Here is an 18,397-nt window from a genome sequence, read left to right on the forward strand (position 1 = left end):
CTGTTATTTTTTGTTTGTCATTCTCACTATCCTCACCTAGAAACATAGAGCCAGGGAGAGCACCATGTCCGTTGGTTTTATTTTTGATGAACTTCCAAAATTCACCAGCGTTCTCATTTATTCTCACTTCCATCTTTGAAACGTAAGCATTGTAAGACTGCTCAGTGAGTGATGAGCATTCATCTCTCAAATTTTTAAATTCAATATAGTGGTGATACTTATTTGTAGTTTTATATTTTTTATGCGCAATCTTTTTGGCAATGACTTTACTCTTAAGTTCAGATGAGAACCAAACAGGAAAATTCGATATTTTTACAGATATCTTTGGTACAAAAAGTTCAATTGCGTTCCAAATAATGGAATAAAAAGCATCTAAAATGTCATTTACATCCTCTAAACAGTACAACTCAATCCAGTTGATCTGAAGCAAATAATTATTCAAGGCACCATAATCCGCCTTGTGAAAGTTATAATAAATATTAGTTTCCAAACTGATATATTGATTATCAAATAATATTAATGCTTCAAGTGAGGGATGATACCTGTCACACGTCATTAAAGCTTCCGCTTTTTTTAGATTTAAATAAGTATCAGAGAAACACAGATCAAGAATTGAGTCATACTGGTTTTTAAAATAATTATATTGATCTAATCCTAAAAAATTGAACTCGTCACAAAACAAAATTTCAGTATCATTACTTATATTTTTAGCAGTCGTCTCACCGTCCCATATCAGATTTGGTAGATTATAATCCCCAAATAATACTAGTTTAGAATCTTTATACTTATTCATAATTAGTTTTACAGTATCAATGTGATTGGAATAAATATCCAATCTCGATCTGGGCGGAATGTAGACACGGCCAAAAACATATTTAATGCAATTAATAGTAATTCCAGCAAAAACCTGTTCTACATTTAAACTGGCAATTTCCACTATACAAGAACTGATATCACTTCTAACTGCAATTAACACTCCACCTCCTCTTGATTTCTCGCTGGAAATATGATCACGGTCCCGACGGTATACGGTATATAAATCACAGAAAACTTCGTTACTTTTAATTTCAGGACCAAGCCAACTCTCTCTTAGGAAAATAACGTCATATGTAGCTGAACAGGATGTCAAATATATGTCCTTTAGCTTCGTACGCAGACCACGCACATTTTGGTAGTAAAGTGATAGACTATTCATACTTATGTTCGCATTTAGGAGTTATAATATATGAACAAAGAAAGTTTTTGCTAAAAAAAGTATTATTTCAAAGAACAGAGTATTATGTGTTATTTTTTTTGCAATAAATAAATTTATTTATTTATATTGAAATGTACTAAAAATTAAAATTTATCAATCATTATCAAAGGTCATTGGAATGCCCAATCAGAGCAAAAATATCCGCTGTCCTGCGCGTAGCACCAAAAATTAATGTTTATTTAAAAAGTTCCTGACGCCGTAGTAGTTAACCGATGTTAATTTTGAAAATTGGAAATAAAAGGTACAGTATTCTTCTATATGTAAAAAAAATCAACTTGCTATCTGCTTTATTTTCAGTCCTGCAACATTTTGAAAAAATGCATTTTTTTTTGCGAAAGCTGGATTGCAAAATTTATTTATATCCACGTAAAGCAGACAAGCGCTGGTCAGCACCAGCAATAATCGTCCCAGTTTACCGGCGTTCTGCGTGTTCTTACCTTTAGCTGCTTACCATTGAAAAGAACCTTATTTCCCTTACCTCACACTTGAGTTTCTATCTGTTTCTTCCCACTTGCTTGTAATGTTCTAAAACGTTGATGTGTAAATGTAATCAAACTTTATTTTGTAGGGTGAAACTTACAAAAGAAGAGACTGAAGAGATTTTTACCGCGTTAGCCATACAAGTTAGTTTAGATTCGAAGGATATTAGGGATCGATTGCAAAAACATAAAGACTTCTGTTCTAAGAAGTACAAAAAGTACCAATATTTACTCAAAGACATTTCCGTACGTTTAAGAGAACACAATTGTATCGGAGCTATGGATTCTATTAGACCAGTATTTATAATGTTGGAGGATTTGAGATTGATGACTAAGGTAACCTAATTTATTAACAATCTTGCAGTCTTTTTTAAAAACTGTAACTAGATCGCCCAATTTATTTCATTTGCCATCAGGTAGGCATAATTCGGAAAGGAGTACAACAAAATTTAAGTTAATAACGATAGACGTATATTAACATAGATTAAGCAGTCGACCTGAGTGACGACACCATCTTTTTTTCGTCTCATCTTTCCTTGGGTCTCTGTCTTACATTAACCCATTAACGCTGAGAATTTTTGAAGTTATACTTCTTTACCGGCGATAGAGGGTGATTTTTTTATATGTTAAAACCTATCAGCCCGGCGCATGCGCATTATAACTTTGTTCTGAATGGATGTTCAAATGACATGTCAAAAATTATCCGATATGGCAGCTGTGGTTTGGAGGTAAAGGTAAAGGTAAACAAATGTATATTATATTAGTTTTATTGTTGTGAGGACAGAAACAAAAAAGTTTATAATATTGTAGTGACTTTTAAATAGTTTTTAAAAGCAACAGGTACGTAATAATTGTTAATGGATCATGGGTATAAACCTACCTATTTGATCTGTCAAAATACATAGTATGGAATACTTTTATTTATATAATTTGATTACCATCAAAATTTCTATCAATATTCACCTAATATATTGTTTTTTAACTCTATGTTTTGTTGTATTTTTTCAATTCTAAATCATTTCAATTCAAAATTAAAATAATTTGATCAATTTTCAATATATCAAAATATCACTAGTTTAATCCGTTTAGTTAGTCGATCTTCGTAAATAATGACACATAGTGTCCGTGGCTAAGCGGAGAAGGCGAATGAATTCCAATACCAACCGCTCTTATCAGCGCTGGTTCGAGTCCCAATAGAAACTTTCTTTTTTGTTTTTTTTTTAATACATTTTATGATTGTAAGTATATTTATTATGTAATTGTATTTTCAGAAAATACGTATTTAGTTAAAAAAAATTTCGACAATTAATGTTCAGACATCATTTGTGGCTTGTTTAATGTGTTTGTGTGTGTTTTATTCTTTGATTATTTTAATTTTTGGCACTGTTCTAATAAAAATGTTTGAGAAGTAGTAAGTATAAATTAGTTTAATATTTAAACAAAATATAAATAAAAAGTATATTAATTTCGTTTAAATCATATAATAGAAGTATAACTTCTTACGTGCGTACAAAGTACACACACATTCTTTTTTTTTTTTTTTTTTTTTTTTGTTTTCGACAAAATTTATTAAAATTCGTTAAATGTAACAGTATTCTGTACAAAACGTAACAAGAAATTTTTTTGTAAATGAAATAATTATTGAGAAAAAAACTGTTTCCATATAGGACCGCTAGGCGCGAACCCGATAGATGTTCGTTATGAGTTACTTGGTAAGAAAATTGCGAAAACAGTCAATACAAAGGACCACATCATATTTGCAGCACATTAGAATAGAATAGAATAGAAATATGCTTTATTGTCACTGAAAATTATACAATTTTATGGACAAAGCTTAACATAGTTCTCCCTCAACTTAAAAATCCAATCCGTGCGCATCTTCTTCTTTTGTTTTCTGGTACAGAAACCACAAAATATTTAATCCCTCGTACCAAATCGCTGGTACCTATGATTAATGTGATTCCTAATACATTTCCAGTGAAAATAATAACTCTTTGATAAGTGTTGGCGATACAAATTTTTTTATATGCGTGTCCGCGAAGATTATAACTCCCAAAATATTTACAACGAAAAGATTTAGTTCATAATAGATGCCGACGAAAACAATTATTTCCGTTTCTGTTTCTACCGACGAAAACAATTATTTCTGAGAACTTTTTAGTAATTATAATTTTCGTGCACCCACAAACAGAAATTATGTTTTTTGCTGATACTCCTCAAAAAATAAATTTTTTCGCTAACACTTTATTAGGGATTATAATTTTCACAATCATATAATCGAAAATAATATTGTTCGCGGCGTTCATTGAAAGTTCTACTCTTAGCGGTATTTTTCGGAGTTATACTTTTCGAAGGCGGCGGCGAAATATCTCCAATTCGAAAGTCACTTCTTGCAGCTGTGGACACTCTTCCTGGTGGTTTCGGTGGGATTTTATATCTTATTAGATACATTTGGATAATTTCCCGTGTAAGTTCCAATTGGCTAATGGTACGACCAGATTTCCTATACAACTTCCATGCATTTTTAATGTTCGCGTCCAATAGATATGTAAAAATAGGCCGATACCATTTTTTGGAACGGATTCCAATTCGATAGCAAGATAAAGTGCTAACCATCAAATCAGTGCCACCCATATTATTATTGTATTTTGAAATAATATTTTTGGCCTCGGAACAACAATGTTTCTTATCCTGTCTTGAAAACTTTTTAACGTGCTAGTTGGTGTAATCTAAAAAGTTCTAAAGGGCTTGAACCAGCATACTTTGAGTTATCAGACTCTGGAAAATAATATACTGTAGAAACCAGTGGCGGCTGGTCTGTAAGTGAAGGGGGAGGTCATATCCGGTGGTTCAAGATTTTTTTGGAAAAACAAGACCTACAAATCCCATTTTAAATAATTTCTTATTCTATCATCTGTATTGGTTTCTTATAACTTATTTTGCAATATGTTGTTTAAATTTAAGCAGATCTTTATTTGACAAGTAAATATGAAATAAGTAAAAGGATCAAGTCTTCATTACTAATTGTCAAATAAATCAGATAAATAGTATGATATAATATGTAATTATAACAGCGAGAATATCAACAAACTACTTAAACTCAAAACCTAAAATAAGTAAAAACTTACATTTTTATGCGGATTTAAAAAGTAAATCGATTCTTCTGGCCTTAGATTTTGCGAAATGATCGATCACTTGCTCGTTGAAATTTGTGATCGTTCGAATACCTACCGCTCAACAACGAAAACGATACCTACGGTCTACGGTCAATGACCACGATTTAGTACCAACTTGCATATAAGTGGGTATTTTCGTGAACGTTCGGATTCAACGTGCTGTATTCTCACAGTGAGGTCAAATAAATTTCTTGACCATCGTGAATGTTCGTATTTAGCTGTTTAAGAATAATATTGCGGTAGTTTCAGTCAAAGATAAATTTGGCTATTCGGTACCGTCAAACAGCTCGTATTTCATGTTTATTTATCGGTAATCTTTTGGAGGCATCTTTGTCGCTATATTTTACAACAACAAAATGACTGAAAAGTCAATACAATAAAAGCAAAATTTAACTTTGAACGATACTATTGTATTCCGAACATTTTTAATACAGAAAATTTTCTTTTTTTAAGGAAATAATTACATTATAATTGTTTGATTGTACAATTATTACAGGGAGGTCATTGACCAATTGACCTAAAGGGATAACCGCCACTGGTAGAAAGCAAATCCCTTTCTTAGCAAAAATCTGCATTTTGCTGCCGCGTGAACATAATTAGACCTCCATCAGTTGGCGCAAATGGAATTGCTCTGCTAGTACGGGGTGGATCTAAGTGGTTTCTTCTACGATCGTGTCTTCAGCAGTACTTTCGATTCTAATATCATTCGAAAAACCATTTCCGCGTCCGAAAACAGCTAGTTACGATTTCAACTATCAGTAAAACCTGCGTTATCTTCATCTGCCGAATCTTCGTCTGTCAAAATGTTAGTATCTGGAGATTCTATGTAAACGACAGAAACATCTTTATTACTTTCGTCTTCCTCGAAAGCTACATCAAGATATTCTTTCAAAGAAAGTCCTAAAAATCCGAAAAGTAAAAAAAGAATAGTGAAAACAACATATCCAGTAAACCGCCTAGCGGTTCCATTTGGGAACACCCATATTTTTGGCCTAATTACGAAAAAACCAAAAGATGAAATATCATGAAAACCCGTACAAGGTATTTATTAAAGTTTGTAGAAAATCTTTTGAAAATAAAAACCAGGATCTTAGTGCAAAAAGTAATAAATAAAATACTTACACGAAACGAATGTCCATATTTTGCCACAAACAAAACCAACCGTAAATTCAAAAATCTATTAGACTGGAAAATAGGTAATAAAACTAAATTTGAATTGCTCATTCAAGAAGAGGTACCCTTGAACTACAAATAGGCCGAATCTCTGCGAAATTTTACCTAACAATATGGTAAATAAACTCCGATGTGTACGCAATTTGTTGGCTCCATATGGTACCCGTATGCGTTAATGGCTTAAATCAGCGTTTCCCAACCGGTGGGTCGCGACCCACTAGTGAGTCGCGAGCGGCTTTCAGGTGGGTCGCGGCGTGGCTCTTACAGTAGCTGAATACCGTAAATATATAACATCATGGGTGAGGGATGGGTCGCGAATATGAAAAAATATCAGAAGGTGGGTCGCCACACATAAAAGGTTGGGAACCACTGGCTTAAATAATTATAGCAGAATGTCTTTTTGGTGGGTAAAAGAGAGAGGGAGTGGAGAGTTTCAATGCCTAAAGGGAGACAGATCTAACAACAGCAAGAAATCTTGTCAGCTGTTGCGGTCGGTACGCTCAGTCAGTGTTAATATGTATTGGGACCGTGCAAGTTCGGCAAAGCGACACCTATTTCTACGCTCTGCAACTTTATTCGCACTTTTAATTATATTAGTCCTGGTTACTGGATAATTGTCAAGGCCATAGTCCAAAAAAATAATAAGAAGAAAAATAAGATTTAGGTTATGTTATTAAAACGTAAACAATTGTATGTAGTAAATAAAATTAGTTATTAAAATGCGGTACTGCAAGCAAAATACAATTAATTAAATTTACCTTTATATAATAATTGCATATCATATCAATATTGTGGAGCAACATATAATTTTTCTTCTTCAATGACAGTAGATATGAAATGTACGTCAATTTGACAATATCAATTGACATATTGACAATATGAATTATTTAAGAAAGTTGCAATATTTCTTCGATATTCGCGCACAATCGTTTCTCAGTTCCCTTCCAAGTACTTGCACACCGCGAATATACATCTATTGTAATAACTACAACTTCATTGTGACCGAACGCAACCTCATCAGACGTTCTGCACTGTGGCCTAACTTGTACAGCTGGTTCCTAAAATAACTGATACGACTCTTAAAGCGTATTTTGTAGAAAATTGAGCAGTGTATTTTGAAGGATAAAAACTTATTATTTACATACTGTCACTGTCACTGCCAAATTTTAAAATTTGGCAGATAACTTATTCTGTTCAACGTCAGAAAATGGCTCCACAAACCAATCAAATACACTGCTCAAAATGATCAAATCTTAATAAGAGTAGTATCAGTTTTTTAGGAACCAGCTGTACAACAATCCTCTGGCAAATGTATTATATTTTGCAAAATTTTGGAATTGGTTTAATTCGTAGAATAATTTATTGGTTTCAATACAGATATAAACATTTATTGGTTTCAATACAGATTTCAGTTTTCAATAATTTATGTAAACTTTTAGGATCTATTGCAATCGGTAGGACAACTAGGTGTGCTGAACTGTGAACACCGCATGACGAAATGCTGGAATTTGGTTACCAATTACATGGCCATAATTAAACAAGATGCAGATATTTCTAAAGATCAATACTCGTTAAACAGGTAATATAAATATAAATAGTATAAAGTAGTACGTAGATTCCACCCACAATCGTAGAAAGTGGCATAGCCTGATAAAAATTTTAAAAAAATTGTGAATGATAACAGCTGATTATAAATAACACATGCTGGTATACAAAAATGCCATTCTTTTCCTTCTATCAGTTCTGGTTTTGGTGATAGACAAAGATTAAATACAATGGGTGATCAAATTACTAGAGCCACCCCGTAAAATTTAACTTTTTGTTTAATAATCGTATGTAATTGAGCTATAAAACATATTTTTGTGTTTATTTCTTTTTACTATGATTTATCAGCTTATAAAGCATACAACCATATTCTTGACGATTAAAAAGTCTCTCTAAACTCTGATGGACTGTTCTGTAATGGATCTTCCTTTTTCTGTTAATAGCTCCTCTTGTGTTTAGTAAAACTGTACTTTGTTTTTAAACCAGGATAGTACACTAAAAAGACAGATTCACACCCAAGAAATTCTCTAGAAAAATCACCAAATACATCTTCTTTTTTGATTGATCATGTCGGCCTTTGACGGTAATCCATAAATATTGTTCTGAAGCTATTTCCTTGTGGCATTTTTATAATCAACTATTTTCAATGGGAAATAAGCCACAATTTTACCAAAAAAAATGATTTTATTAACGTTTCGACGCCCAAGTCGGGTGTCGTTGTCAAAATACAAAATAATACTAAATTAAACAAAAATGTTGTTGCTTAGTAAAAAATTATTCTAATAATTTATTTATACTGACTCATTTATATCGGCAATTCAGACATGTATTATATATTTTAAAGTAGAAGACTTTAAAATGATATTGCCAATATTGATGAGTTGCGTTCCTGGGACGACTTTACTAAAATATAGTTCATTTGATTACATGAAATCAACCCAACTCAAGAATATCCGCCACAATATCTTCACAAAAATTGTTTACTAAGCAACAACATTTTTGTTTAATTTAGTATTATTTTGTATTTTGACAACGACACCCGACTTGGGCGTCGAAACGTTAATAAAATCATTTTTTTGGTAAAATTGTGGCTTATTTCCCATTGGAAATAGTTGATCCATAAATATTATATTATACTAATACGTCACTAGAGAGTTCTACAAACAACTGTTTTTTTTTTATATAAATGCAGACTAAAAATCTAAAAATTAAAGGAATAATGCAGAAAACACAAAAAATCGCGATATAACTATTAACCTATGAAATAGCGATATTGACAGAATTTCATTAATGTTAATAGTGTCAACATTTCATAACAGTGGAGTAAACTTGCCTGCAGTTGGACCAATTACAAACAAACATTACGGCGTGGTAAATTTGAATTACTCCTCCTGGTTTAAAAACAGAGCATAGTATTCACACCACGTTTTGTTGTTTCGATATACATTAAACGAGAACTACAGGAAATACGGTAAATTGTTGGTAGTGCATAATAGAATATTTCTCTTCAATCTTTGGTCGTTTTTAGATCTTCATGTATACTCTTCATTGATTTGGAGATGTATTTGACACTACGTTTTGGCAAGATTTTGCTAATTTGGTCCGTTACGTTTTTACCTTTCGATTCTTTTATTGATCAGTATTGGTGTTGACTCTTTTTGAATATATAAATCGTTTGACATCCTTTGAGTATATCTATTATGTCCCAAATCCTATTCTATTTTTATAGATGTTTCAATTCTTCCCTCAAATATTCAGGTTTACATATTCGGAAAGAAAAAAAAAAAGGATGTGTGTGTACTTTGTACGCACGTAAGAAGTTATACTTCTATTATATGATTTCTTAAAAATAAATATACTTTAAACAGTTTCTTTTAATTTTTTTTTAAACACCAAACTAATTTTGTGCTTACCGCTTTCAAAAAAAAAAAAAAAATAAAAGAAAGTATAGGATTGCTCCTGATTCGAACTCAAGACCTCTCGATCTCTGGCCGAATGCTATACCAAATACGCTACGAGGACTGTGTCTGTATTGGTTCGGACGTACCTAATAACAATTCACGGTAACAAACAGACAAGATGAAGTATAATAAATATACAATAAAATGTTTTAATAATGCTCATCTTACTCCTGAGGAAGACAAATCCAAAGAAAAAAATTATAATAAATATATTTACTAAAAACACTAATATATTCTTTTCACACCTTTTCTTGCACTGATATTTTATATAATTCGTCTAATTTACTAACCGTTGCACTTCATCCGCGTCATAGCCTGTGACATCGCATGATACCAACACGAAATATTTGGCGGTAGGTGTGTTCTTTTTTAGAATCATTTTGCCGAGTACACTGGAATTAAAGCCACTAGACATATTTTATTATATACGCGTAGAAATAATATTTGAAGATTTCTATTAATGTTAACCTAAAGAAATACACAAGAGGGTGACATTTTAGAATAAATTGGTAACATTTATTTGACAGTTGCCGTGATGACACTTCATATTTGTTTATATTCTTTACTATAAGTTACTTTCTTTACTAAGTTATATTCTTTACTGTTATATTCTTTACTATATATTTAATGTTTTTATTATTTACTTTACTATAAAAAGATCCTCTACTATAAAAATATAAATTTCACCTGATTTTATCACGACTTGCAATAATCCAGGTATATGACAACTTTTTTAGTTGTTATTGTAGACATATACAAAGAAACCTATTGGCTTCTCCCAAGAGTTCGGAGCCGTTTTTTAATAATTATTAACAATGCAGATTATAACTTAATTCTAGTTCTCTATTTCTTAAGTTTTTATTTATTTACATTGAATATTAATTTGTTTTGTTGTATAATCCACGTTTACAGTAATTATGTGATCTATTTGATTTAAAATGAATTCAGGATTTTTTTATACTTTGGCAACTATGTCAACTTAGATCTCTGGCGTAGATAATGACGTGCAACGGTAAGTAAATTAGACGGACTGTACATAACTTGAAAGATTTAGCAACTAAACGCCATACTGTCTGTGTGCGCATGTGCGCAGTATTATGAAATTTTACTCTCAATCGCGCCTAAAGAAGTATAACTTCAAAAACAATGAAAAAAATGAATTTTATTTGAAAATCTTTATTGTCGTAAGAAAGAACCATTCCTTACAATTACTTCTTAAAGATAATTTCTTTCAAATGTTGACCATGACTGCGGTTGAGACGGTCCATTCTAAAGGTCTAATTCTCGATGACGCGTTCGAGCTTTTCGATTGGTATTTGACCAGTGATTCGAGTAATACTGGCCTCCGCCTCAAATGCCTCAATCGTAGCCGGTTTATTCATTTAGACTTTGGACTTGAGGTAGCCCCAGAGGAAAACGACTAGACGTGTGATGTCACAGGATATAGGCGGCCAAGTCACTGGTCCGAAGCGTGAAATAAATTGCTCACCGAACCGTTTTCTCAGTAAAGCCATGCTTTCACGGGATATATGACAGTTGACGCCATATTTTTGGAACCAAATGTCACTTAAACTACGAACTTCAATTTCTGGTACCAAATATTCCGTTATAATGGCGCGATAATGGTCTCCATTCATAGTAACATTCTGGCCGATCCAAGACATGGACCGACGATGACAACGGCCCACATACGCACATACCACACCAAACAGTGGTTTTTTCTGAATGTATTGGCAACTCTTGAACCTCTTTGGGTTGCTCATCAACCCAAATACGGGCATTTTGTTTATTCACGTCCTCATTAAGCCAAAAACGGGCCTCATCGGAAAATATTTTTTTTGCTCTAAGCGCACGAAACACATTCCTCATTGAACGCATATTTTCGTAATACAGCTAAATAATTTCTAGACGTTGTGCCGAGTTAAGTCTTTCTAGGATGAAATGTCAAACAATACTAAATAAGAAAGCAGCTTTAGGTGATACCATTCATGCACGATCTCCCAACAAATCCTCACCAAAAAAAGTACCTCTAAATGAATCACCCTTTATATCTGTACCAGTTGCTACTTGTTGGTCTTTATTACTTAGGAACCATTCAGTCTTTTTTGAGATGCGATAGGTCTATACAATGATAATTATTTTATTCTTGTTGAAATTGTGTTTGCCTATAATATCCGACTGCAGTAGGTTATCAATGTTTTAATTAAAAACTTCATCTCTTTAATGATTTGAAGAATAATTAGTCTGTTATCAATATCTCAAGTGGATAATACGTTTTAATGTTTATATAAATAATATTACAAGATAATGTACTTGATAACAATGCAGTGACATTGAAGAAAAAAATTGCACACTTTTTTGTTTCATATTTATTTTTTTTAACAGATCTCAATTATCAGATGAAATGAGCAACTCAGATACCTCTGGAATACATGAAAGGCACAAGAGCATAGACAAACGCACCAAAGAAGTTCCTTTTAGGCAGAGGTATGTAATGGCATTTTTTGTTTTAAATATTTTAATTTTATTCTATAAGAATTCAACTTTAAATAAATTCAGAAGAAGTTTAACTGCCTACTCCAGGGGTCGGCAAACTTTTGAGTCGGAAGAGTAAAAAATTACAATTTACAAGATTTCAGAGTTTTCAAAGAGCCACAAAATTTTTTCTTGTCACAACAGAACTCAGCTACAAAAACTATAGAGGCATATTCTTACTCTGTGTGCGTTATAAATTGTTTATACGTGGGTCATATACCGGAGATTAAGTCACTTCACAGAACAAATCATATGAGAATACCAGGCCAGATTAAGACTAGAACGATCTACTATTAACCAGCTATTTAATATAAAACAAATATTAACTAAAGCCTGGGAGCACGCCATAGATATCTACCAGATCTTTGTAGATTTTCAGCAAGTCAACATAGAGATAAAATATATTTAATTATACATGAATTTGGTATACCAAGGGAATTGGTAAAGTTAGTTCAAGCCACCATGACTCGCATAGAAGCGCAAATATGAGTTCAAAATCAATTGACAGATCCCTTCCAGATAACTCAAGGGCTAAAACAGGGAGATGGGCTGGCTCCAACTCTGTTTAATATTATGTATGGAATATGTTATAAGAAAAATTTCCATAAACCTAAAAAATTTATTCCACAATAAATATTCCACATAAATAAGTCTACACAGATTGTAATGTACGCAGATCATGTAAACTTCTTCTTCTTCTTCCTCTTTATAAGTAATTCTGCTTGTTCATTGGCGGATTGATACCTCTATGGAAGGTTGTCACTCCATCTTTGGCGCGGTCGGCCGATACTTCTTCTACCGATTGGTAATTTATCTCGTGCTATTTTGACCACACGTGTCTCCCCCATTCTGGTTATGTGGTTGTTCCATTCTTTTTTTTTTTTCTATTTAGTGTCCATTCGTTTATACACTCTACGTTATATTGTCTTCTAATATCTTCGCTCCTCTTTCGATCTCTCAGTGTATTTCCTGTAATTCTTTTCAGTACTCTCATCTCTGCCGTTTTCACTAGTATTTGTGTTGTGGCTGATTCGGGTCTTGTTTCTGATGCATATGTCATTATTGGTCTTACACTAGCTTTATAAATTCTTGACTTCATCTCAGTGTTAATATGTCGGTTTCGCTATATAGTGTTATTGAGACATCCTGCCAATCTATTTGCTTTCTGTACTTGATTTCTCACTTCTTTGTCTAGGTCTCCGTAACTTGACAATGTAATTCCAAGGTATTTTACTTCCATTTCTTGTTCAATACTGATACAATCAATTTCTATTTTGCATCTGATTGGTTCTTTACTGATTACTATTGTTTTGGTTTTCTGAGATGAAATTGTCATATTGAATTCTTTTGCACTTATGTTAAATCTGTGGACTAATCTTTGCAGACTATCTTCATCTTATTCTATCAATATTGCGTCGTTTGCGTAGCAGAGTATTTTTACTTCTTTGTTTCCCATTCTATATCCTCTTCCTTTGTTGACGTTTTTGATGATTTCATCCACGATTAAATTGAAAACCATAGGACTCAATGAGTCTCCCTGTCTTATTCCGCTGCCTATATCTATAGGTTTTGTAAGTTGTCCATCTATTCTGACTTCCATTTTGTTGTTTTGGTAGATGTTCTCAATAGTTTTTATGATATCTAGAGGGACTTCTCTATTATACAGAAGATGGATTACATCTTTCGAGTCTTACTCTGTCAAATGTTTTCTTTAAGTCAATCAGACATAGCATCAAATGCTGGTCTATTATACTATAGTGATTTCTCAGTAATTTGCCTTATGACAAATATTGCGTCTGTACACGATCTTCCAGTACGAAAACCCTGTTGTTCATCTGCTAAACTTATCCTCTGATTCATTACGTCTTGTAAGATTTTAGTTGTAAGTTTTAGGGTAGTATTTAACAAGTTGATACCTCTGTAGTTTTCTGGCTGCTTTTTATCTCCTTTTTTGAATAGTAGAATTAGTTCGCTCGTTCTCCATTTTTCCGGTATTTTATTGTGTTTTATGATTTTGTTAATTAATGTTGTTAATTGTTCTGTCATTGCTGCTCCACAATATTTCAGTAATTCATTTGGTATTCCATCTTTACCTGCAGCTTTTCTGTTCTTCAGCTTTTCGAGTGTTTTTCGTACTTCCTGTGCACTTATATTAACATCTTTATTTGTGGTAATTTCTGGTGTTTCCGGTTCTAGCATCATTTGTTCTTCCTCTGCATAGAGCTTTTTTAGATAGTCAATCCATGTATCCTTTTCTATGTGTTTTGGTTCTATTAGATCCATTACCTCCGTTCTTTGACCTCTTATAAAGCGCCATATTTCCTTTTGGAGACCATAAAAATCATGTTCCATTTCTTTCGAAAAACGTTCCCAGCAATCAGTTTTTATTCTTCTTACTACTGAATGTGTTTCGTTTCTTATAGTCTTATAATTATTATCGTATGCCTCTTGTGTTTTAGTTCACATGTATTTTAGGTAAGCTTTTTTCTTCTCTTTACATTTTTCCTTCACTTCTGTACAAAACCATGGAGTTCTTCGTCTTGGAAGCGATTTATTTTTATTAATGTTTCTTTCACCAAGAACTTCCTTGGCGGAGGCTAAGATATTAGACTTAATTTTTGCCCAGCTTTCTTCGACTCCGTCACTTTCTGTGATATACATGTTGCTGCTTTTTTCCGTTAGTCTTTTTTGGAATATGTATCTTGTGGAGTCGTCCTGTAAGCTTTCGACTTTAATCTTGGTGGTGTATTCTGCTGTTTTGTTATCACATATATGTGTTTTCATTCTGATTTTGCACAATACCAATTTATGATCGCTTGCTATTTCTGCTGATGTTAGTGCTCTTAGTTTACATCCAAGATTATAGACGGGTGTAACTTTCTATTCGACAGAATATAATCTATCATAGATCTTTGTCCTCTAGTGTTTTCAAAAGTGTATTTGTATTGTTCTTGTAATTATCTTGTAAACTTGATGGGAAGAAGTGCAAGAGACATCACATAACTTTATGTGGAGCTCGGAGAAAATGAGTAAGAAATAGGCCTAGCCGTCAACATAGATAAAACTAAAACCCCAATACAAGCAAGGATACAACGAAACTTGCGCAGAATTTGACAATAGATGACCGACGCTAATATTGAAGTAGTAAAACAGCTCACATACGTGGGTGTACAGATAACTGAGGACGGCAACGAGGAGGAGTAAATACAGAAACGGATAATGCTTGCTAACAAAGCATACTTCTCTCTGTCGCAGGTGTTTGGATCCAAACACATCTAAGGGAAGTAAAGTTTAAAATATATTAAACTATCATACGACCAATGGCAACATAATATGGCGGAAAAACAGGGATCATGAGAGAAAAGACAATAAACCTTGAAGAAAGATATTAAGGAGGATATTGGGACCCATTTGCGACAATGAGATATGGAGAATAAGGTTCAACCAGTATATATACCAGCGATACTCAACATTTTTCTTTCCTGGGCCAAATAGTAGTAGTATAGTAGTAGTAGGCCAAAAGATGAAGTAGTATACAGGGTGTTTCATTGGGAAACGGAAATACTTGAATAGTGAATAGAGGTAAATAAGGCGGTTCTAGGCATACTAAATTTATTGCTCCACCGACTTTATAACTTTGCTCATTTCTTTCTGGACCCATAACTTTTGAACAACCTTGTATATTTTTTTGATATTCGGTACACATATGTCACATTTAGAACCCAAACCACCCAACTACTAATCACAAGAAAAATCCAGGTCCGGATTAAGCAAAATTATAAATCCATTGTAACCTTGAAACTGAAGCGTTTTACCTGTCTGCTCTAATGGGATCAAGGATAGACTATCTATAGAGATACTGGGGAGTCGAAATGGGGCTAGTAGAAGGAACAGACACGCAAACCTTCATGCGAACGACAGCTCATTTTTTTTTGTGCGGTGGCGGGTCGTAGATTCGTTGGGAGGGGTAGGAGGGTTTAAAGAAGACTAAATACATAACCAAATAAGCAAAGGATACTTACACAGACTTGAGGACTTTCCTACTATTTAAACAAATTGGGACGCCGTTTGAAAAATCCTCAAATTCTCATATCGAGTACTTACTGGAAAGCAACTGGGGGACATTCATCGTAGATTCCTCGTTGGGGTTATACTGGGCTACTTATTTATCTTTATTGGCTTCTTTGCCATAATATTTTCTTCTGTTCTAAAACTTATTCACTTGTATTAGATATCTGTTAATAATTTTCTTAAATAAAGAGGTTACAGAAATAAAGATGTGTACATTTTATAATGTTTATTTAAACCTTAATACCTTTTTATTTTTATTGAGAATAGACACATTCTCAAACCAGAAATGAATAATAATAACAAAATACATGATTTTACAATTTTTAACCTTATTTTTAGCAGTGTACCAAAACAAAAATTTGACATGGCTGTCAAATGTCACTGCCATCTAATATTTACTTTACATAATATATTTTCCATGTTGAAAACAAACATTTTTAATTATGTAAAACCTTTACCAATAATATCCACTTGTGAATTATTTAAAATAAACATTATCATACCTTGTTAAAACAAAAATCCATGTCACAACACTTGGAACTTCAAAATTTTCCATTCAGACGGGGCTGGGAGGGGAAGATATTCAAATCATTACAAAACTGGATAAAATCGATACCAAATAATATCATCTGGGCATTTCTTACTGGAACATGAACAAATCCAAAACATCATAAAAATAGCAACAGCTACATAAAGGACAGGAACCACGCACTTCTTTTTTTATACCGGCAAATCAAACTGCATAACAACAAAACTATTTCACAATAATATATCCATTAAAATGCCGTGAAACTATTGTCATTATATTCCTTAACATTTACTGGGCAAACTGCCAGTCTTTCACTTCTTTTACCATAAAAATAAAACCATTTTGCCGGCAAAGTGCGACTTTCTACGAGTCTGTTGGTTGAGTTCTAACAAAAAGATGTTTACTGAAGTGATGTACTTTTAGAACTGGCTTTACATCGTCACGTCTCTCTCGCGTCCAAACGATGCATTTCTTCTCGATCATTCGGCCAAAACTATTGACCAATCCTCAACTACAACTCAAGGATCTTTCAAAATGCAGACCAATAATAACATGGGATTTTTAGCGCTCAAAACTTAAAGGAAAAACACTGAACCTTTTAGAGGATTCATTCTCGAATAATGGATGTTTTCAATAACAATCTACGTAGTTGGTTATTGCTACACAAATAAATAGGAAATTTCCTAACCTTTACAATGCGAACAGGAGCGGCTTAGGAAATTTTAAAGATATATAAACTCGCAAAATATATTAGAAAAATTAATATTTTTCTTGGGATATGATTAAAATTAATGGATATTTTTTTTTATAAAATATTGTAGTAGAAATCCATCTGCTACAATAGCCTCCTCGGAAGAGAGGAAACTGGATTACCAATTCAGTTTTCGATAACTACAAAAATCCAACATTGACATCTTGGGTGTGACAGGACAACAATACCAAAATATTTAAATAATGGCTAGTGGGGATTAAACAAAAACAAAATTATTGTTAGGGAGTGGGCTAGCGTGCCATCAATCGCCAGACTCTTTAAAGTCGAGTAGACTTAAATGTTTAGACTCTACTAAGAACTGTAGGTGACAAGAGTTTCTGTGTCTTGGGGAAGAAACTTAACCTTGTGCCCTGTGTGGACCTCGCTGACATCCACTGCAGTAACACAAGTGACATATATACTATATATACCATATAATATATACCATATAGCAGGGCAGACACAGCCTCATCACCTCGTTGCCTAACCGGGAGCGGTTTTCAAAAACTAAAAAATCTTTCTGAGCTCTTGGCTCAGCAGATAGGCATCTGCTTAAACTCTAAACACCTAGCGAGTTTCACGGGACATTCGGCAACGGTTCTGCAAAAGGAGGATTTAGACAATCCAGTCTAAATACCTCGTCGAGATAAAATGTCACAAATAACTTATCTCAACAACTCATTCAAACAAAACCAACAAAGGGGGGGTGCGTGTGACAACATAAAAAGACAAAAAAAAAAAAACTAGTATACTGGTTTCAAACGGTATATCAAACCTTTTAATCAAGACCAAAAAAAATAACGTAACACATGACATAGGAAATACTACATCATTACGTGTTAAATCAAAAGTCCAATCTAGGACATAAAAGCTTTTCATGAAAGTTCACCAGACAACTTTCTCATTTTCAAATCACTAACTG

At 33.1% G+C, this 18,397-nt stretch overlaps 1 protein-coding gene across 2 annotated transcripts in view; it reads left to right on the top strand.

Moving 5' to 3' along the window:
- LOC114337070 (putative autophagy-related protein 11) overlaps window positions 1-18,397 on the top strand; it is a 131,819-nt gene that overhangs the window by 107,570 nt on the left and 5,852 nt on the right. For both annotated transcript variants that reach the window (XM_050650870.1, XM_050650871.1), the window contains 3 exons: window positions 1,824-2,070; window positions 7,523-7,662; window positions 11,975-12,076. In XM_050650870.1, the coding sequence (XP_050506827.1) occupies window positions 1,824-2,070; window positions 7,523-7,662; window positions 11,975-12,076 (489 nt within the window). The remainder of the gene's footprint in view (window positions 1-1,823; window positions 2,071-7,522; window positions 7,663-11,974; window positions 12,077-18,397) is intronic.

The sequence above is a fragment of the Diabrotica virgifera genome, chromosome 5, assembly GCF_917563875.1.
Source record: "Diabrotica virgifera virgifera chromosome 5, PGI_DIABVI_V3a".
Classification (NCBI taxonomy): Eukaryota; Metazoa; Arthropoda; class Insecta; order Coleoptera; family Chrysomelidae; genus Diabrotica; species Diabrotica virgifera.